The 27949-nt window shown below is 44.7% G+C and overlaps 2 protein-coding genes across 5 annotated transcripts in view; one reads left to right on the forward strand and one right to left on the reverse strand.

The window, feature by feature from the left end:
• LOC306981888 (voltage-gated inwardly rectifying potassium channel KCNH7-like) overlaps positions 1–24614 on the forward strand; it is a 45623-nt gene extending 21009 nt beyond the window's left edge. The window contains exons 4-18 of one of the 4 annotated variants that reach the window (XM_079581621.1): positions 3202–3681; positions 4170–4190; positions 4893–4916; positions 5592–5806; positions 8287–8712; positions 13072–13303; positions 13381–13548; positions 14705–14904; positions 16359–16611; positions 18248–18453; positions 18902–18983; positions 19698–19952; positions 20912–21068; positions 22006–22189; positions 22428–24614. In XM_079581621.1, the coding sequence (XP_079437747.1) occupies positions 3202–3681; positions 4170–4190; positions 4893–4916; positions 5592–5806; positions 8287–8712; positions 13072–13303; positions 13381–13548; positions 14705–14904; positions 16359–16611; positions 18248–18453; positions 18902–18983; positions 19698–19952; positions 20912–21068; positions 22006–22189; positions 22428–22709 (3185 nt within the window). In that variant the 3' untranslated portion in view covers positions 22710–24614. The remainder of the gene's footprint in view (positions 1–3201; positions 3682–4169; positions 4191–4892; positions 4917–5591; positions 5807–8286; positions 8713–13071; positions 13304–13380; positions 13549–14704; positions 14905–16358; positions 16612–18247; positions 18454–18901; positions 18984–19697; positions 19953–20911; positions 21069–22005; positions 22190–22427) is intronic. The other 3 variants (XM_079581622.1, XM_079581623.1, XM_079581624.1) reach the window with 3 other exon arrangements.
• A 119-nt stretch (positions 24615–24733) lies between these two features.
• Positions 24734–27933, reverse strand: LOC306981892 (sorcin-like). The gene is made up of 8 exons (XM_079581629.1): positions 27790–27933; positions 26881–27156; positions 26733–26802; positions 26620–26663; positions 26273–26420; positions 25954–26067; positions 25747–25805; positions 24734–25437 (listed from the first exon to the last, which is right to left on the reverse strand). Exons 1-8 carry the CDS (start codon positions 27811–27813, stop codon positions 25411–25413), a joined length of 762 nt encoding a protein of 253 aa, XP_079437755.1. The 5' UTR covers positions 27814–27933; the 3' UTR covers positions 24734–25410.
• Positions 27934–27949: the final 16 nt, after the last annotated feature.

The following is a 27949-nucleotide window of genomic DNA, read 5'->3' on the forward strand; positions in this document are numbered from 1 at the left end:
CACAGCTCGTCTCATTGATTAGTTCAGCAGGTACTTGCAACATTACACAAATATAATTAAATACACACATTCTAAGTGTTTTGTCTGAGTTAGGCTGAAAGAAAGTTGAACTAATGAATAAGATGGTGCTTTTATTTTGCCGTGCTGGATTGAAACAGGAAGTGACTTCTTGGGTTGTTATGAAGTTATACACAGAGTTTATTGACTACAGATCTATAGGGTCACTTTCTCATATATATATATATATATATTTTTTTTTTCAATCAGTGTAGCATTTTAGCATTGACAGTGAATTCAAACTCTTCTATTATCAGCTTTCTAGATAATAAACCAGAAACAATAAAAGGGGAACTGTATAGTGTAGTCCTTGGCAGCTCGACAGCTTTTTTGGCGAATTGACACTGGCTTTTTACAGATACTGATTGGTCACTTCAGCACAAACTCCAAAGGTCTGTCCCAATTATCTCTGGGATGCTGCAGTGCGATGATGATGAACTAGCGTAGCGTGGTGGAGGGTCGGTGTCGCCGGCTGTTAACGGTGTGTAACAATGCGGTCCACAGCCACAGGCTTAAGTCCTCTCGCCATGTGTGACATATAAAACAGCAGCCCAAGGAGCAGGGGTCACCTTAAGATCACTGTAATTGGATGAGACCCCCTGCTCTGTAGGCGGAGTGCGTGGAGTTTATTGAACAACCTCTATGGACGGTGTGTAGAAGAGCTGTTTCTTTCACCTTTACATTTATTTCAGAGTTGTCAAAAAGCCTTCAGATGGAGTGGCCTTCTATGAATATATAAACAAGGTCTCTGTAAAACTTTTATTACAGCTGGTTATTTATTACTCCTCTTTTCCAGCGCTATGGTCTCTATAGCCCCTAAACAAAGACCTACCAGCGTGGTCTCATATAATGTGCTAATGTTTCAGAAAGTGTTGAATATGTACGAGAAAAGCTTTTGTTGATGATCAATAGCTTCATTATATATAGGCTGTTGAAAGTGCTGTCAGGCTTGAAGTATCTGTTCATCAATTGTCTATCTGATGATTCATGCTCACGGAAGGCAGTTAAGGACATTGCAGACCAGTGGTTCCCAAACAGTGATATATGGGGACCAAAAGGGGAACGTGAAGTCTTAGCAGAATGTTGCACAGTGTGGCTAATTCAATTTAGTTAGTTTTATTTACAGAATTGCAGGAAAAGTTTCATTTATGTATCTATTAGTAGTATGTAGTATGTAATAATAGGTGTTTAAGTTCCCCTGCAACAAACAACGGTGGTTCAGAGAGTTAATTCAACTACAGATGAAAAGTCAAAGGGTCACACTGCTCTAGGGGACACGTGTTTTAATTGGGAAAAAGTACAACTCAAATGTGTGAATGTTTTCTTGACATAGAATGCAAAACGAGTCAGAGAAACTAAATGAACTTGGTGAACTTAATCGGGAAAGGGTTACAATATCAAAGTGCTAATTGGAAGCGACACGTTGTTAATCTGCACAAGCACCAGCTGCTCTGAACCAACTTGTAGACAGCCACGTTGTTAGCAGCTATTTAATGAAAGACCATCATCAAGTGTTTAACTAGTGTTTACCGGCCTTGGTGAGAGGAGAGCAAAGTGTAGCCGGTTTTCTGTATTCTCAGGAGCGGCTGAGTAATAGGAGCAGTGGGAGCTCAGGTAAACAGTCCTTAAGGTAAAGCACACTCCATGCAAATGAGGCGCTCCACACATTCGCTGTATCGAGGCAGAAGTAAAAGGCCACATCATGTCGTGGCCTCGCATTTACCAAAGGACTAGTTTTACCCCTGCACAAATCTGATCCTGTTCCACATCACAAAAAAGACATTTCCCTTCACAACGCCCGGGATCTGAGGGCCCAATTAATATTCAATGCAAATATTATTATCTGGTATCATAGCAACCAGGGCCAGTGTGCGGCCGCTGCTTGGGTGAGGCTCAGTTTGAGCAGAGAAGAGTGAGAGGGCTGTTCAGGTAGACACTGCACACTATCAGCTCTGTGAGTGTTCACAGTATCCTGCATTGTTTCAGCTTTTAAACATTACAATTAAAACTATGTAGACTGATGAGTTCTGTGCCCACACTGTGCAGCGCCACTGAATTATGGGCTAATGAAAGGATTTGCTGCGTATATGTTTATCCCTAGGCAGTGATTAGGCCCGAGTCTGGGAATGCTTCATTCATTTCTATGATAAAATGTCATTTGAACAGTCAAACTGCTAATGTTCTGCTGTGAAAGCCTCCCGATCCTGCTGTAAATGACCAATTAAATTATAATGTCTGGCATTGTCAGCAGGAGCCAGGATTTAAACAGCAGTGACCGGTGCATTGTGTTTAAAAAGAGTTTCTGTCTCTCGACGCCACTCTCCTCTGCATAAAACAAGCAGCCAGTGAGATAAAAATGCATGTTTTGTCCCCACTGAGACTGAGAATTAATTCAATTTTACCTCCTTTTGTGTCCAGTCGCAGCTGTCGCTGTGCTGCTGTTATACACATGAATAGAGCTGTCAAATACACTGGACTTTAGAGACTTGAAGAAATGTACAGAATGCCTCCACAATCATTTAGCTGAATATGCCTTTATTATTCAGGATTTGTGGCTTTCTAGAAAACAAGATATACATCATTCTGAAGGTTTTAACTTGCTTTACTCTCTATGTGTAAATGACTTGGTACTTGAAGTTGACATAAATGGTCCTATTCCAGTATAGGCCTGTAGACATGTTTTCTAAACTGCATATTGAGATGATCATTCATTATAATCCTACTTATGTGCCTATAGAAGTGTAAGGGCTCCAGACCCTGTTATTAGACAGTGTTGTCAGGGACTGTCCTCCTTCATGAATAATTGAAGGAAATTGAAGTTTGAACTAGCGCCGGAGGCAGAACGAGCATTTGTTTTGATCTACATGGCTCTTTTTACAGAAGCAGCATTGGCAGGCTTTTCATCACTGTTGGCAAACAACTAAGATACAGTATTTGCCTTGATTTTAAGTACTGCAACTATATCTGTTACAACACAGCATCGAATACACTCCATAAACAAGGTCACAATGAGCTGTAGCTATTTCTGAAGTCGACAAATGTTCTGCGTTACTGTAGCCCACATCCAATGTTTTATTGAGCTTCTTTCTTTATATTTATTCCATTATTTTTCATGTCTTTCTCAATTCATTTCTGACTTTTCAGGTAAAGGTAGGTTTTTCCGCTTCCGGTTGCCGGCGTTGCCTCTCCTTGGGATCAGTAAACAGTCCTTACCCCAGGAGGATCCTGACGCTGTGATGGTGGACTCCCCTCAGCACAGTGATGGTTCAGTGGTCACTCGCGATTACCAGCTGCCCACCACACGAGAGAGCTGCAGTCCGTCCTACGCCAACGACACCCGCGCCCTCATCGCTCCCTCCCACTGCTCCACTCCGGTCTCTGGTCCTTTGGACCACTCCTCACCCAAGAGCCCCTGGGACCGTATCTACCCCGAACAGGAGGCTCCCACTCAGGCCAATAGTCAGGACGACACCCTGACAGCCGCTCCCTCCATCCCAGGTCTCACTCCTACTGCGTCCAGAGAAAGCCTCTGCAGCCTGCGCCGGGCCTCCTCAGTACACGACATCGAGGGCTTTGGCTCCAACACCCCCAAAATGGTGTTCAGGGACAGACACGCCAGTGAAGGTATAAGTAGCTTATTTTTGTCTTTATTTGAACCAATCATTCAGTTTAGATATGTTACATGTGGGAAATATTTTTACATATTTACTGTAATTGGCCAAGTCCCTCAGTGTGAAGTTATGAGGTGCTAGAAGGGACTTGTCAGTCTCTTAATCAGTGTAATGAGCAGTCACTGTCTGTATTCGGAGCTATCGATCTCCCCACAGTCTAAATGGCTCATTAGCCTCTTGGCCCTCATTTTGTTGAGGGGAGATGTCGCCAGGACCGTCCCGATTTTCTGCAGGCCAGTCGTCTTATGAGTGCCCCCTCCCATTTTCATTCAGATGCTCCCAGAGGCTGACAGTGTAATATGTCTACTTCACAGTAATGAATTGTGCATGGGGACAGCAGCGGGGGTTTAATGCCAGGCCCCATTTGTCATCATAGAAATTCTCCTCTCACCTACACCCCTTCTCTCTCTCTTCTCCAACGCTGAATTGCTGCAATTGCAGACAATGGTCGCAATATCAAAGGTAATGCTAGCCTTCTGCATCCCCAGCTTTTACAATCTGGCACGTTTATTGGAAAATAGATGTAGCGTAGAAATCCTGCTTGTTGCATGATGTTCTCCCACGACTCCGGTCTGAATGCAAATGCCTGGACTGACAGTGTGTTTGTAATGGTCTGCTCCTCTGAAGACTGGCACTGCTCTAAATGACTCAGGCTGAGTCTGGGCGCACACAACCTGCTGATCCCTCTGCAGTCGCCCAGGGGAGCTCTCAGCGAGTGCCATACTGACCTCTGCACGCGCTTGCATGAAGCTCAACATTCAATCTCTCGACTGCCTTCACTCATTGAAGTAAATCAATGAGGCTTTACAAGATGATACCTCCCACTGTCTTAACCTCTGTTCTCCTCAAACCTCCCGCTCCCAAATGACATGTTTTAGTCAACCCGAAGCTGTTTCGAGAGGGAGTCCTCGCCGATTGCTTCTATAATGAGTTGACTTTGTTTATGGTGCATGCCTTTCACAAACAACAAGCTGCTTCTCGAAAACATCAATTTGACACATATTGACACATCCACAACACAGTCATAGAGCAATCCTATGATGTTTTTTTTCCCAGAGATGCCAAAGCTGCACTGTGTTGTTTTAAGTTATGTTGTTTATGCCCTGTCCCTGCAAACAGCCCTCCCTTTACTCCCTATTTCTGCTCTCTCCTACACCGCTGTAGTGTCTCGCTCCTGGATGGCTGGGGGTATGGCTTCTGCTTTTCCCATATTTTTTCAACTTTTATTTCCTTTTTTTTTTTTTTATCTTATAAATGTATAGATTTACAACTGCAACAACTACGGCATGTATAAAGCTGCGCATGCAATCCCTCATCCTCAAACGTCTGTCTGTTTGTCCTTGACTCTCAATCACTGTACTTTGTGAAAATGGGGAAAACAACAGCAGCTTCCTCTGCTGGTTCACAGAGCTGAGCCAGCAAATCTTTCACTCTGAATCACTTCCATGGGCCACATATCAGTGTGTACCGCTGTAGTATTTCTCTGTATTGTTTTTATAGCGTGTTCACAGGAAGTTAGGGGCCGGGGACATTGATCACTTTTGACACGTCGATGGTTTGACTTGGTGTGTGCAGTTGCTTTCTTTGATTGTGTGCTAGATCGTTGTTTTCTTTCACCAACAGTGTTCCTCATTGCGTTTTAATGAGAATCTTTGAAAAGCCTGTTCACCCTAGACGGGTCAGTCCGAGGCTGTGGAGTTTGTATTTCAGTACCTCGGTGTTGTATCGTGGTTGAACTCACTCCTGAACCTAAGGGGCCACCCCATGCTCACCACTCATCCCACAGCAATCAAACACAACCCGGCCTGCCTTTCCCATGCGCATCTACGACTAAAAATAACCCCCGGCTGTGCCTTTTTCCAGGCCCGCTTAGCCAGATCAAGTCGAGTCTACTGGGCTCCACCTCCGACTCCAATCTCAACAAGTACAGCACCATCAACAAGATCCCGCTCATCACCTTGAACTTCTCCGAGGCCAACAACGAGAAGAAGTGCCCGTCCCCGCCGTCCTCGGAGAAAACCATCATCGCGCCGAAAGTCAAAGACCGCACGCACAACGTCACGGACAAGGTGACACAGGTAAGGCATTAAAGATCCAGTACTAAGGGGCATGTGTCAAAGCAGCCCTGCCCTCGCTGATTAGCTCCAAGCTCAAGGGTCGGACACGTAAAACGAGGTAGCGGGATTCTCTTACGGCTGCCAGACGGAGTCCAGATTTCTAGAGTTACCGACAGTGATAGAGGGTATTCTCACCTTTCCCGATCAGGCCGAGAGCTGACTGTAAGTGAACGTGTCCCCCCCCTACTTCCCTCCTGGGATGGACAAGAGCGGCCCCAAACAACTATTAGGTCTCGCGTTTGCATTTCCCCCTTAATGGTGTAATGGAGAGAGGTTACTGAAATTGACCCTGTCGCAAAGTCAAAGAGGAGGGAGAATGGGAGGCACATGCAGCATTGTGGGTTATTTATGTGGAGAAACAGCACCACAAGTGATGTAGTTATTGCTCCATTCCGTGAAATGTTTTGTTTTATTTTAATGTGAAGTGTACAAAATGCTTTGGCTTTTTCCTTCCTAAACAGAGAGGAGAGATGTCATTAGAATACGGGCTCAAAAACATCAGATATGTTTTGTAGTTGAGGCAAATTGTGTGTGTAAATGCTCAGCAAAAGCCTGGTGAAGCAGTCTGGACTTTCAAAAAACGCGGAGCAGGTGGGAGGCGGACTGAATAGACAGGATTGCTCAAACATTCATGACTGAAACAAACAAAACACAACTCCGACGAGGTCTTGCATGAGGGGGAAACAACAAAACGCACGGTTGAAAGCGAACAAAAGTCTGGTTAGCTTAATGAGCCTTCAGCCTTTGTGGACTAAATTCAAAGCGCGCACCTCTCTTGTCTGTGTAAACAAATCTTCCATCAAACGCGCTGAATCCACAGTCGCGTACATGCTTCCAGGCCGGGTCTCGTCATTTTCCGCGGCTCTTGCAGTGTGTTGTGAAAAGCTCGCGCCCCAGACACCTGACATCGTGGGACACAAAGCCACAGCAGATGTCTTGAGTCTTTCTCCGGGCCCCCTCTGCGTTCAATTGAAGCCTCGATCAAGGGGCCGCAACACACACGCGCACTCTCTGCCGGCCTTGGCAACCGCACAGCACCGCAGGCAGATGGAGACTGGGACCAGGAGGCCAATCACGAGAAAGAAAGGCACACACGCACGCAGATTAGACTGGTGTATCAGCCGGCTGCACTATTGAGCCTGAGACGATGTACAAATCTGCATAATTTGCACAGACACGAATCCACGCTTCACTATTCTACTCAGACAAAGCAGAATTAAATGCAAGACTTTGGCCTTTTCTCCTGATTCGAGACGGTTCTGGATTGGAGCCAGACGCAGGGGGGCGAGCCGCCATTATCCCGCTCGAGATTTCATTTGCATTTCGTAGCTACAGTAGGTAGATTAAATAATTGATTTGCAATCTTTTATTTAACATGAGAGAGATCGGCGGCAACACGTTGATCTACAAGTGCCACTCAGCCAGCGGACAATTCTCTGGCTTTTCTCGCGGGCGAACAACCTGTACACGTGTTTGATTTCCCATGACTAAACCCTAAAGGCACACCGGGTGAGTCATGTATCAAGACATCAAAACAAATGACTTCATTAAAGGAGGGATGCACACATGCAGTGTCAGTATGTGCAACCCAACTACATAATCACTTTGCCGAAACAGGCTTTCGCGACCTCAGTTTGGCGGCTCGATGAATAATAAACGAGATCCTCCGCCTCTGTCCTTTGCTTTGTGATCGATTTCAAAGGTTATTCCATATCAGAGGGTGAAAGCGTTTTGACCCTGAGCGCCGCGTAGGGGCGTGTTTCTGATAACCCTCTCAATTATTAACACGTGGTACATCTTTTCGCAATTGTAGGGTGACGGAGGCGACGGGAGTTGAGATGGGACTCGCCGAGTGTTTCCTTTGTTGTCGCTAATAGCACGTCCGCCCTTGCACAAGCCGCCCCACTTCTTTGCATTTCCTCCACGAGCCGCAGTAATCACAAGAATTTGTTCTATGGGCCGTGAAGAAACTCCTGACCATCGAGACGTCGGGATGAGTATCAGCATCCTGAGCGCCCGAGCCTATAATTACCCCCCAACTCTTTGAGATGCTTTTCCCAAATGGAGCATGACGCGGGGATATCGATGTTAAGAGCTATTCAGGTATATATGGGAATTGCAATAACGGAGGTAATGATAGTGACATTCAGCCTTCCAGGAAGACATCACGGTGCAAAACAATGCCATGAAACTATAAGCGCCGCTCTCTCAAAATATTTCCTTCCGGTCGTCCATTCGGATTAAGTACTGCCTGAGTCATGTTACAACTTTCCAGATATTTGTTTTAAAGGTTACGCTGTAAGAGGCTGTTAGTCAAGGTCACATAATGAACAGATATGGAGTGGTTGCATTTGAATCAATGTAATGACAAATCTATAGAGACCCCGAGAGATTATCTAAGAGCATAAGCTGATGGTGAATGAATGTAATGTGTCCTGCAGGTCCTCTCTCTTGGCGCAGACGTGCTGCCCGAGTACAAACTCCAAACCCCGCGTATCCACAGATGGACCATCCTCCACTACAGCCCGTTCAAAGCCGTGTGGGACTGGCTCATCCTGCTGCTGGTCATCTACACCGCCATCTTCACCCCGTACTCGGCCGCGTTCCTCCTCAACGACATCGAGGAGCAGAAGCGGCGCGAGTGCGGCTACTCCTGCTCGCCGCTCAACGTGGTGGACCTGATGGTGGACATCATGTTCATCGTGGACATCCTCATAAACTTCAGGACCACTTACGTCAACAACAACGAGGAGGTGGTCAGTCACCCGGGCAAGATCGCAATCCACTATTTCAAAGGCTGGTTCCTTATAGACATGGTGGCTGCCATACCGTTCGATCTGCTCATCTTTGGGTCCGGATCAGACGAGGTAAGCTGTTTTACTGTGATATCTGCATGTGCACATCCTATATTGCAGAGATTCAACACACTCAATGTAACTTTCACAGAAGGTGTTTGTGCTAGCCCGACCCTTTCTGCAACTTGCTTTTCTGACTCCTGACTTAATGACCCCTTGCCGCTGTGAAGACAGGTAGAACAGAAGATTTGTTGATATAAAAATTGCATCGCTGCAGTTTGCGCCTCAGCCTCCAGCAGTCATGTTTGCGAGCTGTTTTCCTTGATTCATGAACTAAGCCAATCTGACGTCTGACTGTCACATCTGCTCTGCCTTGATCTCTCTTCATCAGAGCTAGACTCAACGGCCCGAGGCTATTCAAACCGCTCCAAAAGGTCTCCGCCTCGCCAGCCGTTTTGCCTGTAACTTAGACTGTTCACGGTGTGTACACAAAACTGAACGATTGAGAAAGCAACACAAAGATCACCAAAAGCGAGGGAGCAGTTTAGGAAGTGCAATTTTTGAGAGTGTATCTTGTGTATTGAATGAGCTGAAAATCCAAACATGTTTTCCTTAATTATTGTTTGTGATTATGGGGCTTGAAGTGTTTTCCACTAACAACAATCGTGCCGGTGTGACCAATTAATGCCACTGCTTTTAAGGCTGTTGTGGGGGAACAATTTCACCATAGTTCATTTGAGCGAAGACGAAACATCAGCAAAATGTTCAAAGACAAATTCGTCCTCCCAGCTTTTCAGAGGGACCCTTGCACTGGGCATGGGACCTCGTAGCGCCAGTGTCCCGGTCATTATTTACTATTAGGCGTGCGCTGTCGAGTGGCTGGGTGGCTGCGGGCGGGCGGGCGCTGAGTGGCAGGCGCACGGGGCGGGTTGGACAGTTGAGCGATGCTTCGGTACAACGCTCGCCCTCGTCACGGGCGCCAGATGACTGCTGCCCTGACAGGATTTGTATTCCGTTACAGCTCGTGTCCAAACTACGGCGTGTCAAAAAAGAAAAAAAAATGCTCCTATCTTTAGCTCCCCCCAATTACAGCTGTGGATCCCAAAATAGCAGCCACTTTGAGCTCCTGTCTCTGAATGCTTATTTTTAACACAAAGTACAGAGACAGACACTATTTTTAGACCATCATCCTGTGCACCTTTGTTGCCTGGAAACCATCCTCCACAATATGTTTAGTTTTTGCGCTGATGGCATCTCGAAGTGTGGCAGGTAAGACAAGATGAGTTAATTAGGGGGAACTTATTTTTGCTTCCATTGTGTGTCTGTTCACAGGCAGGGCTAAACAATAAGGCACAAAAAAAAAAGTAAAACATACGTATGACAGTATCCTATGAACGATCACTCCTGCTGTGTAATCCAACACGCCGATGCAAATGGAAGCAGATTTATTCAAACTCCTCTCCCATGGAATTCAAATACAGCGTGATTAGTTGGTGTGGAAATTGCACATGACTTTGCCTGTTGTCGAGACTGCTCTGTTGGCAGCGCTCGCGACACAAAGACGAGGAACCTGCTTCATTGTAACAAACAGCCTCCTCAATCTCACTCCAGCCCCTGCTCGAAATATGCGGGAGAAGTTGGTGCGAATTGTAGCTCAGCAGTTTATTTTGAAACCGCGGTGTGGTAGTAATTGCATACAGTTTTGCCCGAAAGCAGTGTGAACTCGTGACGAACCTGGACCGTTCATTTTTAGTATGTTTGACATGCCGACTCGAAAAACAACTGGAAGTAGCTTTCTTTTCCTATGCCAAACATCTACGGGGTTTAAAGGGATATTTCAGGATTTTTGACATTGGGCCTCATTTCCTAGTTATTCAGAGTGTTGCTGATTTCTGGAGATATTTTTTTTGTAATTCATACAGTTCTTATGTTTGAAGAGTTTCGTGGCGCTAGGCTAGTGCATTTCTATGGTATCAGCTAGCCTGCATTAAAAACAGTCTGACCCGCTCCACAGTGCACCTGAGGCAAATCACTTATAACGCCAGACTAACCATACAGTATAAATGTCTGTGTCGATAGAATAATTTTAACCATTTTGCATCTAAAATAAGCTACGCAGCGGCGGAGTGATCTGCCAGAAAATAGTCCCTCAAAATGCGATCATTCATGTGATGCAGGTCAGTTATATTCCAAAAATTACTTAGTCTGGTGTTGTGATTTGCCTCAGGTGCACTGTGGAGCGGGTCAGACTGTTTTTAATGCATGCTAGCTGATACCATTGAAATACGCTAGCCTTGCACTAGCCTATCGCCACGTAGCTCTTCAAATATAAGAACTGTTTGAATTACAAAAAATATATATCTCCAGAAATCAGCAGCACTCTGGATAACTAGGAAATGAGGCCCTATGTCAAAAATCCTGAAATATCCCTTTAAACGACAGACTCCGACAAAAACCTTTGTTACTATGGCAGCAAAATTCTTGAATTAGTTTCACAGATCATATCACAAATGTGTACAGTGAACTGATGCACAAATAAATCGCTAATCTAATCAAAATCCAAATAGTCACAACAGCGGTCTTGGTGGAAAGGTGTCAATGCTATGATGATTGGATAATTTGGGGCTAATTTATGTCTGTGTTATTCATGATTCCTTTGTGGGCGCTTGTGGAGGGGGAAAAGGAAGGGAGACCGAACCAGGTGCTCTGAATAGAAGGATGACGGCTATTTAGAAGCGGGAATGGGGGGAACACGGAGGCTTTTTAATGGACCCATCAGGAGACGCAGCAGTGCACTTCTTCACCGTGACGGACGCTTTACAAATCCGTCTCCGCTCAAATCTCGTTAGCTTGGCTGTGTTTACGTTCGCCGCACCTACTCGAACGTCGTGAGCGAGCACATGCAGTAGGCAATTTTACCAAAGGAGGCGGCGAGTAATGATTTCCCCGAGGATATCAGGGGTAATTGTCTCACACAATAGGGAGTGGAAAGACCTATTAGCATTCTCCAACTCAACTTATTGTGTTTACAAATTGTGCAAAGCTAATAAATCAGACATGGCTGTGTATTGGGGCTGTCTAACCTCGGTTTTTCCTACATGGAACAATAAAGCACGCTCTATGGAAACAGAATTTGCATGGGAGCTGCCTTGTCCTTTTCGGTGCTTCAGTCTTTCACAAAGCGGTTGAGGATATTTGGTTCATCTGCTGTTTTTGTCACTGGCTGTTTCTCAAAAATACTAAAGCAACGGCCAACAAATGAATCAGTCGGCCTCCTCTTTCACTCTAAAGCGATTCACTATAGCGGCTCCTAAGAGGGCTTTTATCATCGGTAGCTACAGCACTGAGTCACTGGAGTTGTTTTGACGTTGAAGGATGCTCGGACCTTGAAAGATGTTTACACAAGTAGGATGACCCATTGGCCTGTGGTTAAAGCACTTAGAGCTATATACACTACCAAGGGAAAAATCTTTGTGGGCTCTCCTCATAACACTGACCCTCAACAACCTCCTATTGTATATTGTGTATTGGAAAGTGTTCATATAGATGACCTTTTACTTTCTTTTTTTCTTTTTAGCAAATAGATACAGACGGCATAGCATCATATAAGGGGGCGTGGCCTCGTCGAGGGGGAAAACAGAAGCTTTTGGGAAAACAAAATTTTTCACTCTTTTTAGCCATTTTCTGATGAAATATTAACTTATTTATCACATACAAATAAAGTCGAAGTCCTCGGGTCCATATAGATGTTTATTCACAGCAGATTGTTCAGAAGAAGCGAACAAACGGCAGTTGTAGCTTGCGCTAGCTCGCGTTAGCATTAGCACGATAATGCTATTTATGTATTTATGGGCTGTTGAACCACTTTGCTCCTCTCCATGTCTTTGTATTTTTATTTAGTAGAAACTATATTCATAATTCAGCATTTGTTAAATTAGTTTTTGAATAATTAGAGAAAGTTTTGATTTTTCTTCAAATGGCAATCCCAGAGATGCTGTCTGTATTTTTATTATTTTTTGGCTCTAGTCATTTTTTTCTTTTGATTTTCATTCTTTACAGTAAGAGTAAACTGACATGGTTATCATCACGGCGAGGCAACGTCAGGCCCCAATCCGGCCCCAATATGATTTTGAGAAATATTATTATGCAAATATGAGATCAAATACCTGTCTAGTACTAAAAAACTTCAGGCATTTCCTGGCAGAACATCCCACTAGATCATATATAATGTAAAAGCCCTTCCTACCCCTGGTTTACATTGTGACCCCCAGGTTCCCACTAACCACACACAAAAAGTGAAAAGAAATTTAGGCAGTTAATGAGATTTGATTTAATACTTGTTTGCTTATTTCATTGTGGAAACTATGACAAAAATATACTGTTATAGTCAACCATTTTAACGCTGTTGTGCAAACTTTTGTCATTCCCCAGACGACCACTCTGATCGGTTTGCTAAAGACGGCACGGCTCCTGCGGCTGGTTCGTGTGGCCCGCAAATTGGACCGATATTCGGAGTACGGCGCCGCTGTCCTCATGCTGCTCATGTGCATTTTCGCCCTCATCGCCCACTGGTTAGCCTGCATCTGGTACGCCATCGGCAACGTGGAGAAGCCTTACCTGGAGCATAAAATCGGCTGGTTAGACAACTTGGGCGTGTCAATAGGTAAAGTGTTTGCCTTTACAGAATCCTGAAGGGCGAAACCTATCAGTGTAGCTGATCGATGCTGTGTGTTTGTGAAGGGAAAAGATACAACTACAGTGACCCCAGCTCGGGCCCGTCCATCAAAGACAAGTACGTCACGGCGCTGTATTTCACCTTCAGCAGTCTGACCAGCGTGGGCTTCGGGAACGTCTCCCCCAACACCAACTCGGAAAAGATCTTCTCCATCTGTGTCATGCTCATCGGATGTGAGTGACAGACACTGATGAATCACACCATTTCACTCCTCATTTATTTAAGCCAAATTCAAGGGCAAGTTTGTGGTTTGATCATATTCGGCGTGACAAATGTCGGCCGATGCTGTGTGTTTGTGAAGGGAAAGATATTAAAGAGGGGGTATTAAGTGGGGAGTAGGAGGGGCTTATGGTAGCTCGCATGGAGCATGAGGAAGTTACACTACTGAATATTTTTGTTCTATCTGTTTTATTTATTGCATTTTTTTAAACGAACACTTGTGTAAGATAGTGATAAAGATGTGTTTGACATTATTATCAAATACCTGCAAAAATCAATAGCATGCTCAAGCTAGCAGGAGCATGCCTATGCTAACAAAAATTAAGCAAGGCTGGGTCAGAAACTATGATAAGAAATACCTAAAAAAAAAAGCCTAATAAAATAAAATTGACCACTGCAGAAGTCCAGTATTTATATTTTTGTTTAAGAAATAACTGATCTTCATGTGAGTTGTTTATATTAATGTAACCTAAAGCCTGTCATATACCAAAGGGTAATTAGTGTAGAAAAGTCATCCTTGTTAAATGTTTATCCAAGAGTTTATCAATAGATATAATTGATAATTGATCTGTAACATGACAATAAAATATGACTTCAATTGACGATCCATTGTAAGATCAATACATATTTCACCCCAGTATATTTGGATTTAAAAGGGACTCAATTTCCATCCTCTCTCTCTCGAAACGAAGCTTTGAACATAAAGACACACTGCATAACATTTATTATCATGCGGTTCCCAGCGATACAAAACACACTGTAACGAACAGCTCAACACAGAAAATGCTGTTTTTGCAGCAGCTATCAAAGAATGGTATTGGATGAGGACCTAGTCTATTTAAATCTCATATTTGGCTGCCTTTATTCAACGTCTCTGCTCTCAGTAAAGTTCAGGTCAGAGTCAGGTCTTAGGAGAGGTGAGCCCCTTTTTTAGGCATTGTTCAAGAATAAACATAAAGATAAATAAATGCTTGTATTTTATTGTATGCATGGGGGTAAAATGTTACGCGGAGTGGCTTTAACCATGTTTTCATTTCACTATTAGCACCAAAAAGACCTAACTGCACCCAGCCCTTGACAAACGGCCTCCACTCACGTCTTCTTTTCTAGCCTTAATGTACGCCAGCATCTTTGGGAACGTGTCGGCCATCATCCAGAGGTTGTACTCCGGGACGGCCCGGTATCACCTCCAGATGCTGCGGGTCAAAGAGTTCATTCGCTTCCACCAGATCCCCAACCCCCTCAGGCAGCGGCTGGAGGAATACTTCCAACACGCCTGGACCTACACCAACGGCATCGACATGAACATGGTGTGTGTGCCCGGCTGTTTGAAACACAAGGGCTTTCTTCTGTAAAAGTGTGCTGGCGATTTTCCTCTTTTGTCAATCTGTGAGCTTAATGTTATTTCATTTCTGCTTTTGATTTCTGATGATCTTGTCTCCTAATCTGCTCTTACCACATCAACCTGAAGCTCCTCTATTGCTACATCATAGGCACAGTATAATGTTTAATATGATTATACTTTGCCAGAGTTAAAGTCAAAGCCATCGTCATTGCTGGCTCCTCTCATCCTGATAATGTTCATGGTACTTATATGAGTTTGTCTTTTCCATGTCTGCCTCATGTCCAATGGAATGACCGCCACTCTGGTAAGAGCAGGAGGTACATGTGTTCTCAGTTCACTGTAAATGTCAGAGCCTCATTTAATTGTTTTATTTGGGTAGTGGAATGCAGTAGCTTTACTGAACTCCCAAAGACAACCATATTTCAGTTTGCATGAGAGTGAAGGGCATGTTTCCCCCAGTGTCCCAGTGGTATCACACATCACACTGAATCATGATGCCAGTGCTTCCAGTGGAGCCACATTATGAATGAGTTACCCTTCTGGTGCATGAGTGAAGATCCCCTACAGGCCACAGTTGTATGACTGATAGACCGGTGTGTGCTCTGCCTCTGGGCCTTTTTGCATGAAATGAGTGTACTTAAGCACAAGCCCATATCCACAGTGAATCTGCCTGTGCGAGTGGGCAGCCGTGCGGCCACTGCCAGGTTTCCCTCCCACTGTGGGAGGCTTGGCTGCAGCCTTAGCGACGGCACCTGTGCTTGCCAAATGTTGTTCAGTCTTTCCTTTCCAAATCTCCTGATCAGTTTTTGTTCTGAGAAACAAAGAGCCTGTCAGAGCCAGATCCAGTTCACGCTGCATTTCTGCTGTCGATTTTGGTGGAAATGCAGAATGTGTTTGCTTGTTTCAAGTGTCCTGTGTGTCTCCTGAGCCCCTCTCCTTAATCCCAGTGTGTGTTATTTTGTCAAATATAAAAAATGTCCTTATCTGCAGTCTGCGGAGCTCTAGTTTTGTCAGTGGTCATTGTATTTGTCTCAAAAGGGTAAGTTCTTATCCAGTCTTTACTATTGATGTTTGATGTACAAGCTGTGACAAAAGAAATAAAAAATAATGGCAACATAAAAGTAGGTATCTCCTACAGTTTGCACCATGTTTGACTGTGCTGTCCCGTTTCTTACACGTTGTGTCTTTTTTACTGTAAATTTGCTAAAGCGTCAGAAGCAGTGACTTGTAGTTTTGTTCAGACTTCGCAGACCAATTCTGCTACAGAAGGTTTTGAGATGAAGGAAAGAACAATGGCAATGGTTTCACAAGTTTGGCCGAAAATCTGACCTGCATCTTGAGCACTTTGCCGACCCTCACACATCTGAGCACTTGCACGGGACATGAGGACTCTGTCACTCATTGTGCGCATGTCTCCAGGTCCTGAAGGGTTTCCCTGAGTGCCTTCAGGCTGACATCTGCCTCCACCTGAACCAGACCCTGCTGCAGGGCTGTAAGGCCTTCCGCGGAGCGTCCAAGGGCTGCCTGCGTGCTCTGGCCATGAGGTTCAAGACCACCCATGCCCCGCCCGGAGACACTCTCGTCCACTCTGGAGACGTGCTCACTGCACTCTACTTTGTGTCCCGCGGCTCCATCGAGATCCTCAAGGAAGACGTGGTAGTTGCCATATTGGGTGAGTATCATAACGGGTAATGTAGAATCTTTTGTTATTTTACTCGAACACTGTTTTGTAAAACAAAGACCTCTGGAAGTATTAATACCCACTTTTATGTTGAAGTTTGAAATTTTCAAATCATTACTCTCTTTAAAGCCTTATGGTAAAGTAAAGGAAGCTCTTCCTACCATAGCTCTTTCTACAAAGCCGTGTTTCTGGTTAAAAGCTCTTCAAACACTCTGAGAGAGGCAGGCGGAGAGTGCTGTCATTGAAGCCTGGTTAGAGCAGACGCGGGTGGGCCTGCTAAATGAAGACTCCTGTGTTGTGCTTTGTCATGGCTGGGGTGGCGGCTGAGATCCCCACAGGGTGAGTTGTAATAAGTAACTTCAAATATCATTGTGATCACTGTGGCCTCACAGTCATGCTTGACATAAAAGGCTGGCTGAGAGGAGCAGAGGAGATGTTCAGCTAATAGGAGACAAGGTTCCGGGCTAAGCTGCTTTCAAAAAGCAGGAGGGGCACTATAACTCGGAAAAGAAACATGAAAAGTGCTAATGATCTGAGTAATATTTTATCTAATAAATGGAATAAAATACAATCATTTATTTCTTTATAGTTGTATAAATACCTCTTCAAACATGCAGTTTTACTGTCAGTGGGCTCACATCTCCTGAGACCTGACTTGATGGGAGACATGTGACGTAGGACATCACCAGCTCGTCTCCATGGAGATGTTGCTACTTTGCTTTGACTACTGATAGCCATAAATGAGGTTTAAGAACATAGGTTCTCTTTTTAATGCTTTATTTTTTATAACCCACTGGTATCACGCTGATATTTCTTATCACTATCACTCATTTGTTTATGTTTGCGTTTCCACCCACAGTTTTGTTGAGATGGGGCAGCAAATATCTTGAAATGTGCCTTTATTTATGGCATACAAAAAAATATGCATTCTAGTACCATCACGATATCTGGTGGCCACTGCTCAGTGATAATTGTTCTACCGTATGTGTGTGTACTTTTTGGCACCGTACCAGAGAAAGGAGTGAAGCCATTAAGTTATACTAAAAACAATAGATGGCGGCTGTATGCAGATGGAGTGTGGAGAAGGTGACACTGAATATGCAGGATTACATAAAGCACAGTATGGTCAAGCTCCTAGTGTACATGTTTCCTTTAGCACATCTCTCGTCGCATGCTGTGGCTGGCATTGGACCCATCACGCCAAAATGAGCATGCCAACCCCTGTGGCCGTCGTTGTAGGTCATTTGTGACTGAACTCAGACTGCTGTGAACTGTGTGACTTCCGTGTGAGCAGCGGTGTGTAAGTCCGGTGTTTTTTCGACGACAGGGGTGTCCTCTGGGTCTTTTTACACTTCCTGCCGGATGGCCTGCATCTTAATAGGTCACTGTATACTGTACTACTCACTGTCCAGCCGCGTGTCCTCCTCGAGTCGTGGCCACAGTAGAATCCTTGCGGAGGCTACTTTTTATTTTTAGTGACTGTCCTGGAATACTCTGACTAGGTTGCTTTCATGTGACGCCATGATGTGGTGGAGGACAGGTCATGAGTCTATGATAGAATTTGCCAAAAAATGGACATGGACACCAGCTCTAAATAAAAGTAAAGCAAATATATTCTATCTTTTAGGTAAGAACGACATTTTTGGAGAGATGATCCACCTGTTTGCCAAACCTGGGAAGTCGTGTGCCGACGTGCGCGCTCTGAGCTACTGCGACCTCCACACCATCCAGAGGGAGGAGGTCGTGGAGGTGCTGGACATGTACCCGGAGTTTGCTGACCACTTCTTCACCAATCTGGAGCTGACTTTTGATCTTCGAGACGAAAACTCAAAAGTAATTGTTATTTCCTGATATTTCGACCCCCATTCACTTTCATGCTTACGTTTTTCATGCGTCAAAGCAAAGACAAATTAAGCATTGTGCTGCCTTTTGCCGGAAGACTCCAGTAAAAGCTGGTTATGTCAAGCACAAAGAGCAGTTTGGATGTGACCAGCTGAAGGACAGCCGTCACTTCATCTGTGCACTGGACATATGGGCAGGGCCTGTGGCGGCATGTGAGCACCAGGCACGATGTGTTTCTCCATGAAAAGGGAAAAAGGCAGCTCTTTTGTCTTTGATTTGGTTTATGGAAAGTAGAGAATCAGAAAGTAGGGATGTGTGTGAAGTGGTTCGTTATACTGTATACGTGACAAATGAGCTCATTTTTGATCAGTCCACTCAGAGTTGGTTGTTTTATCTGCTTGAGATCTGTGGCAATGATTTTTCTCTCCCTCATTTTCAGACTCACACAAAACGTAACAGCTCCAGCACAGATGAAATCAGGTGTCGCCGGAGAGTCTCCTACAGGAGAAAGTTTTCTACAGGTCAGATCTAAACCCATTTTTATGCATGCATTTTAAAGGGTAATGTATTTATATCTGGACCTAAAGGTTGAGGATAGTGAAGATGTTTGATGCTGAGCTCTTAAAACCAGTCCTACCGCAGGATTTATTCCACCTTTCTAAAGTAGTGCTTCATGTTAGCAGCCCTCACACCTGCGCGCTGGGTAAAGATCAGTGGCTGCGCAGATAAACTTCGCGCTGCATGGCCTCAGCCTGTAGCTGTGGAAATGACAGAATAAGCCGTTTGGACGAGAGCACTGCGCACCGTGGGAGCCTTTGTAATTTGACTTCTAACAGCCGGGAGCCTTGGGACGGGGATGTAGCGCCACTGCACAGCGGTACTCAGCAGTTTGGCTTCGATTTAGGCAAATCTAATTGGTCACCATGGTTACAGGGTCTGCGAGCACATTTCCCAATATAACAGGAGAAGAACAGAGGATGTACCTCGCACTCTATCTGCACTCTGCAGCTGACACCACCTCTCTCTACAAGTGTAGCTGTGGCGTATACAACACCGCATTGATGCCATAGTTGATTATCATGACAGCCATGGTTAAATGCATTATGTCTCTGACACGGTGTGTCCTCAGTTCACCCTGAAGCCAAACACTGGCTACCTGTTGTCAACAATAATGAGGCTGCCCCACATCCCATAGGAAGAGTGCAGGCTGATCAGCCCTCCCCTGTGTCCCACAGGCTCCCACAACAAGGTGCCAGTGGCCACATACTGCGGCAGTCGGCAGCAGCGGCGCATGTACGGCTCGTCAGTGGAGGACAGGAGGGAGTCTGCGGAGGAGGGAGAGGAGGAAGAGGAGGAGGAAGAGGAGGAGCAGAGGCCGCTGTGTTCTGGGGTGTTGGGGTACCCTGTGGTCCGAGACCATCCTCTGGGTCTGGACCTGAGCTCTGCAGCTGAGGCAGCTGGAGGCACCGCCCCGAGCCAGGCCTACAAAGGTGAAACAACACAGACCTACAGCACAAACTCATGCATTACCTTTAGTTTATAACTGTCAAAGCTCCCAGACCCCAGTGAGCCCTGCGCCCCAAGAGCAAAGTCACACCTTTTAACAAGGCTTATGTGTAATAGGGATGCACACAGTAATAATGTAAGAGGATTATACGCAGCGGCTGGGGTCACCCTTTCAATGGGAGGTCATGACCAAATGAGGGATTTACAGTAAACAGATCAGGTTCTGATGTCTGCTCACTCAAACCATCTGTTCAAGACCCATACATGTCTGTTCATAATGCCCTGCTGTAGAATCTGCCAACTATTGTTGAAAATGAAAGTGGCAGGCATCATGGCAACACAAGCTGCTTCTGTTGAGCATGAAAAATAAACCCTCCAAGAACAGCTAAAACAGTGTGAAGTAAAGGCCTCCGTACAACCAGCTGCATTTGGGAATATGATTCTTCATTCTCCTGTCAGGGCAGTTACATGTCGAGTAAACTCACTAGTTTTTGTGTTGTGGTCTGACCCGCTTTGACAGAGAAACACTGTAGTGCTGTCTCAAATCCCAGTGAAATGTTTTATTTTGAACACAGCTCAGAGCCCAGGGCTGATCCTGACTGAGGGATCCCCCTAAAACTGCCCTCAGTATGACATATAGAGACTGTTTCAGTGTGTTCATTTATTACTCATATGCTCTCATACGAAGATTCCTACAGAGACAAGGCAAAGTGATATTGATCTTTATAAATGGTTTGAAGATACCATACAGGAAATGTTGATTTCATTTTGAATGATCTCTGGCTTTTAACAAACCACAGTCCGCTAAAATCATCAGATAAATAGAGTTTTGCATTCAGGTGACTACAGGCTCATTGCACTGTGTTGGGGCTAAATGATGAAGGATAGCACAAGAGCTGCTCTCCCTAAGGCTTTGTCTTGAATCATTTGTGTGTGTGTTCAGAGCTGGATGCGGATGACTGGGTACACCAGCCTCGCAGTGAGACAGTGGAGGAGCCCGCCCCCTGTCAGGATGCTGCAGCCGGGGAGGACAGCGAGTCAGAACTCACCTACGGAGAGGTGGAGCAACGGCTGGACCTACTGCAGCAGCACCTCAACAGGTCTGAGCGCAGAGTGCATGTAAAAACAAGAACAGAACTCATCTTTGTCTTGTGGCAAACTGGTTTCTGGACACATAACATTTCGGAGTGTGCTCAATTGTGGGCCATTATTTCTCCACTCCAGTAGCTTCACACAATCTGATCTAAAATGGACGTTTTGACCTTTGGGTGAGGAGACACTTGTGATGCTGGTCTGAGCTATAATAGGCCTGTATTTTCCTTGGTCCACTGATTCAGCTCATTTCACTGTAGCCACTGAGCGTATTGGAGCACTCCTTGAGCAGTGTAAAGTCACACGTGGATATGAGTGTGGTGTCGCCTGGTGCAAATACAGAAGGAGGCAGCAGCTGCTATTTATAGCCCACCGCCACCTCCATGAGTCGCATCACAAAGTGTCAGTACGTAGGATTGATGTGGTCAGGAAGGAGTTGCTTCAGCTCACTTTAGGAAGAGGATGTTTTTGTGAAGATGAGGAGACAACATGGTGCTGTATCATGTCATTACCTCTGACTTTGATCCTGCTCCACTTGATTTCAGCCACACAGACCTGAGCTTAAGTGTATATCAGCCTCCGCTTAAAGGAGTACCTCCTGGCACAACACCAGACAGGCTTCCCCTCTTTCTCCCCTCTCACCCGGTCTCTTTCTGTCGCTTTGCACCATGACAAAATGGCTGATGCACAGTGAACAAGACTACGGTGTTACTGCTCATATACTTGGGTTTGCGCTACCAATGGGGGTAATTTGCAAAAGTCATTGTAAAGAAAAGAAAACAAGTGCATTTAACGCTTTCTAATATGTGTGTTTGAGGTCCCCCTTGTGTTTGCTTTGAGTATTGCAATCAAACTTGAAATTGTGCTTACTGCTTAGAAAACCGACTCAATATTCAGATTTAGCGAGTACGTTGTGTTTGTGACTAAGCTTGTTTCGCATTTCAGACTGGAGTCTCAGATGACGGCGGATATCCAGGCCATCCTGCAGTTGCTTCAGAGGCAGAGTGCGGCGGGACCTCCGGCTTACAGCACGGTCACGTCCAGCCCTGACTACAAGTCGGCCATCCGAGTGCAGCCCCTGTCTCTACAGGCTGAACTGTCCCTGGGCCCTGCACCGCCTCAGCCGCAGGTCACACACACTCACCACATTACGCATTATTTGACTTTTACTTAACCAGGAACGTCACACTGAGGTTAAGAGTCCCTTTTTCAGAGGAGTAGTGATATATTTGGTTTCAGGCTTTCTACTAAAAACTGCAAATCTCAGTCACTTGTTTTTATATGGATATTCTGTAACCTAATATTCTGTATAGCAATCACTGCATTGTGCATTTAAACCTGACGTGTGACTGCCTTCACCTCCACAGAGCCCAGAAAACTCCCAGTGCAAATCCAAAGAACCCTCTGCGGTCCCGGAGCCTCCGCCACACGGGGACTTAGCTGGACTGTTGGAGAGTGCCTCGGACACGGAGCAGAGACACAGACATAACCACGTGGACACTACAAAGGACGCTGTACAGGACACTGTAGACTCTCAGACAGCAGAGCTTCCGTCCAGGCGACAGGCCTCGCTGCCCGATGTCCCCAGCAGCTCAGGGACGTTGGGACTCCACAGACCGCTGTCCGACCCCGGCCTGCCCCAACCGTAGACTGAAGCTCTTCTCTCTCGCACGACTCAGGGTCTAAGAAAGAGACTGAATATGCAAAGGAAACTAACTGTAGACTTTTCTTCCAGACCTTTTGGAAAGTCCTTGCCCACACCCCTTGGCTGGTTTAGATGTACAGTCCATTTATACAGAGCTACTATTTATAAACTATATTATTAACAACACATGTAAAGTCATCTTCTCTTGTACATAGACCAAATAGGACACTGCCAGCAACACGGGGCGGCCCATGTGCTTGTTCTAAGAGATATGCATGTGTCCCCTCCGACCCTCTCCCCTGGGGTGCATGTTCCTCTCACACGGGCCATCCGCTGTGTTCTCCGCATGCTTACAGTCTATTGTAGCCAACAGGTCCGTCCAGCACAGGGACAAAGCTACTTGAAACACTCTCTGACATTTCCTCACTCCGCTCCTTTAAGTACTTATCGCGAGGAGAGCTGTCTGTACATTTAGCGTGCCTACTTCACACCGTAATGCCACCTTTTATGAATAGAATCACTCTGATGATAGCCCACAATATTACACTGTACCTGGATGTGGCAGCAATAATGTGGGCATGGGAGATAAAATATGAAGGAACACTGCACATGTCTAAGACACCCCAAACAATTCATTTATAAGAGTCACTATATGCCACCGTCCCACGTTCCTGTCCTAAAGCTCGTGTCTGCCGTTTACACTGCCTACCCATGTGTCCCTAAATGTATGGACCCTGGGCCAGTAAAGGAAACTCCACAATCACATGTACAACATAAGGGCATTTCCGACTGACCGGACCAAGAGTCTTTTGTGCTTTTGCTTACACTGTCCTTGTATAACGCATGCTATAAGTCTTCCATTATCTTCCTATAGATAGCAGCCCATGAGTGAAACCATCCTTATATCACCAAAAAGGTTTGTGTGCCGGGCCGCCTTCGCTAGCCTTAGCTGAATTAGCCTGCTCTAGCCTTTATAAACCCGATAGTTTCTCAATACATCCAATGCTTTCCACCTTCGACAATGTAAATTCCTGAAGTTATTTCAACCTTTCGCGATTAACCTGCATGAGACGAAAAGCTCTTTACATTTTATACCTACAAACATGGAAACATGAGCGCATACTGCATGGAGACTGCACTGACTCGAGTATAAGAAGTCTGAATTGTGTGTTTTGAAACGTAGGTATAGCACACTCACCAGAGACACTAAAGGTTTAACCTATTTTTCTAAAACAGAACATTTTGTTTGCCATTATTTTTATAATGTACTTGGTTTAAGTGTTTTCCAAACCCCTGACGTTTCGAATGGTGTGGGCTGATGAGTCGGTGATGGACGATAATGAATGCAAATCATAGCCTCTTAATGTAGCAAGACTTCAGAGACAGAAGGCTTCCTGCTGGTGTTGCATTGACTCTTGCCTTTGAATTACGTCGCTACCATTGTATCAGATTGGGCTTCAGCCGCGGTTTCCCACAGTGAGCTCTCAGTTTTAATGGCGTGTTTTAGTTCAGAATGATATGTGCCCGTCGTCTTAACGATCACTGGCACATACAGTAAGAGCGCGGGGCATTAAACTGTTCATGTCATATTATATCAAGGTCTTTCTTTTCCAAAGCCTGGGAATTCAAAGTGGCAAACTGTCGTGGAATCTGTATCCAGCACATTGTGGGGTGTTTCCTTTCAGAAGTTGAACATATCTTTGATTTTCAAGCACTGATGTAGAGCAAGTCGCTTCAGTTCAACCCAACACATCCAGCGCCTGGAGAGCTGTCTACTGAACTTTCATGAAAATTGCAATCTTTTGCACAAAGATTAGATAACTTGCTGTACTGGATAATATGTCACTTTTTAAATCTAGTGCTGTTCACAATTGTTTTTATGCATTTTTTAAATGTTTGCCACTGTATTTTATACAATGCAACACTTAACAGCTAATTTGAATGTTTTTGTTCCAAACTATATTTAAAGAAATCTAATATATTGTGTAGACTGAATACACAATTGTATAGAATAATAAAGCGAATGCGTACTGGCACTGTGTTTATTAAGAATAACAAAAGGTACTTGTGCAAAAAACTGTATTCAATTCATGCATTTACCCAGACTATACATGGTCACATTGTCTTATTATACATGGAGCTAATATCTGTTAGGCACATATTCAACAAATGCAAGTGGAAAAGGCACACAATAATATAGATCTTTCTTACATTTCCATAAAGCTAAAGTTACTGTAAAGAGTGCTATCGATATAACGCTTTGTTAGTTTGAATATATATATTTATATATACTGTATAGAACTGTTGGAGTGCACTTTGGCCACATATAGAGACTCCATTGGCACAGGCCATGTACTGGAAATCAGAGCATCTTTCACTAACAGCAGTTTCACTTTGATCATCACACACATACATAAGATTTTGAGTAGATTTTGCTGGATTACTTGAGATTGTTCCCCTTTATCGAATTTTCACTTATTCACCGGTTATATCCGTACAATCGGAAAAAGTCGTGGCATTCCCCTCACTGCGATACATATAAAGTATAAAGTTTGTATTAAAATCATAGCAGTGCCGCAAGCTCTAAATATTCTCAGTCAGAAATACTGGCCTCCCTTTGCATTTTTGTGAGTCAGCAGTCCACAGACCGTCCCGACTGCTTCATTAGCCATGGCTTGACCTTATGGCGCAGGACTCCGCGGGGCTTAGATGGCCATTGTACACAGGATAAACTGTCAAACGGAAACACAAAGGTAGAAAGTCATTTCATTGGAGAGGCAGGTATTTGACTGGTTCAATACACATTTACATACTGTAAACAAGGATACGTTGTGGCCAAAAATATTACTGAGTTCAGAAAGTTTTTTGATACATTTGAATCAGTTAATTCTAAACATTTTCTATTGGTAAAAGTTCTACACTGATAACCTTGTATTAGTACATTATAGGAATACAAATAATCAGTGTCAGACTTCAACATGATAACAGGAATAAAAGGTATGACGAATACTTTGTGACCCCACAGTAATTAATGAGCTTACATCATCGTACTGGAAGGTGACTGCTCCCCGATGCATTTGGTCCCTCTGCTTGAAGTTGTCTGCAAAATTAACAACAATAAAATATTTACCACTTCAACAATTCCCCCAGCAGATGCAGAAAAGCTAAAGAGCTGTTTGTAACGTCCACATTTGAGCCATGTGTGTGCTACACCGTGCTCAGTGAACTATCGGCACACGGTGTTGTACCTGTAAGAGAGCGGAGTTTCACACAACAAGAAACGTAGTCGTCAAAAAAGATCCTTCCATTTTTGCTGTAGCGCTTGACAACGGCGTTCAGAGCCTGTGGGGTGAGGCGGTACCCTGTACAAATGGGACAACACGGTTAATGGGCCTTAGAACAATAATCAGATCAGAGACAAATGAACCATCACAGATAATGATGTTTTAAAAGAATGCTATGCTCTAGGTTAAGTGTAGTATAGAAATGGTTCATAAGGTTTAGTCTAGCAGTATTATTACATAGTAAATGGTGCGTTTCTCAGTGTACAGTTTTTTTCCACCTCACCCATTGTGGTAATGGCCTGGGACAACTCGTGTGGCTCCACAGTCCCACTGCGGTCTCTGTCGAACATCATGAAATTCTGCTTCCAGCCGTTCATGGCCACCATCAGCTCCTTGAACTCATTGAAGCCCATTTTGCCTGTGAAGTCCCTCTGATGACATTTGGGTTAAGGTGCAAATACTTCATGTCATACAACACATGACTATGACAACTGCGTCATGGAAGCAGCATGTCACTGAGAAGGCAGCTGGACAAGCCCAGTTGACCACACCTAGTGCAGCGCACTGAGTCATTATTATTGTATTGTATATATATATTATTGTTCGAGGCCAGTAGATACCAAAGGATACATCGAGCATGGCGATCATGATCCGACAGGTCTCCAAGCTGAAGGCTGTAAGAAACAACAGTATGTTTGACTGTTGTCTCGGTTTATAATTTATGAGAATGGAGTTTCACTTACGAGAGTAGCTTCCAGTGAAATTGGCTTGAGTCAGACACCTTTGCAGCTCCTCAGCATCCACCTCTCCATCCTGTGCACACGAGAAGTTAATAATGAATGTATAAAGCACTCTTTCAAAAAACAAATAGACCACACAAGTGCGTGTTACCTGTCCCGCAATAGAAGTGAAATACCCCCACATGGGGTCATTGCCAGCTGGAGCGCCATAACCTGGAAACCCTCCGCCGTACGGGGCATATCCCCCTTGAGGTGCCCCTCCCATCGGCACACCCATCTGCCCAGGCATCTGCCCAGGCATCTGCCCAGGCATCTGCCCAGGCATGGGGCCTCCCATGTGCCCACCCATTGGACCCCCCATCGGATGGCCACCCATCGGACCCCCAGGCATCCCCTGAGGAGGCATCCCTGGCATTTGGGCTCCATACTGAAGAGAAGAGACAGATCACTTCTGTTACAATGTTGTATTAAATACAAATGGAATATTTTTACACAAATCTCACACAAGCTCCCTCTGTGTTAATGCCAAACAGAACAACCAGGTGGTACAGGCTTCAGTTATGTTATGAAGTTAAGGTAAGCTATATTATTCATATTTAGGTCACTCACTCTTCTGATAAAGTGCCTCTGCTTTTGAATTGATAGTCTTAAAATAGATAATAGTGGAGTTTAGGGTGACCTGTACTCTACTGTGATATTTTGGCTTTTTGACATACTTTTTTGACATATTTGAATCACTTTCACAAAACGACCAATCGAATTTCAACTTGTCCCCACAAGTTAGTGCCTGCTCTGTATTTTTTCCACTAAAGAGTAATTCCCGGAAGCAGTAAGCCCCCAGAAATTATATAGCATTTAATCAGACTGACTCACAAGCTTTGATTTAAAAGTATTCATCCCCATCTATAAGATTCGTACAAATGTTAAACTTAATCAGAGAATAACTTACAGACAACTACTTACTTATGATAGATTTTGACAAATGCAAATGATCTTTGACTGAGGTTCGGTTCGGCGTAAGAAGCGAGAAGCCTTAAATAATCCACATAATGACACTTACCCCGCCGTATCCCGGATAAGCCATTAGAAAAGCACTAATAACAGTCAAAGTTGAGGTATATCAGTGGTATTTTGCTTGACAGCGAAGCTTGTCTCCCACAGTTGCAACTTCCGATAAGTCCGAGCAGTTGCTACATCACATCCGAGCTGCTGTCGGAAAT

The sequence above is a fragment of the Gobius niger genome (genome assembly GCF_951799975.1).
Source record: "Gobius niger genome assembly, chromosome: 23".
NCBI classification, from domain to species: domain Eukaryota; kingdom Metazoa; phylum Chordata; class Actinopteri; order Gobiiformes; family Gobiidae; genus Gobius; species Gobius niger.

Coding starts and splice junctions, on each gene's coding strand:
- LOC306981892 (XM_079581629.1), bottom strand. CDS start 27,813: ATGGCTTATCCGGGATACGGCGGG. Junction 26,421..26,619: donor TCATGATCGCCATGCTCGAT/GTATCCTTTGGT, acceptor AAATGTCATCAG/AGGGACTTCACAGGCAAAAT. Junction 25,438..25,746: donor TCACCTTCCAGTACGATGAT/GTAAGCTCATTA, acceptor TCCGTTTGACAG/TTTATCCTGTGTACAATGGC.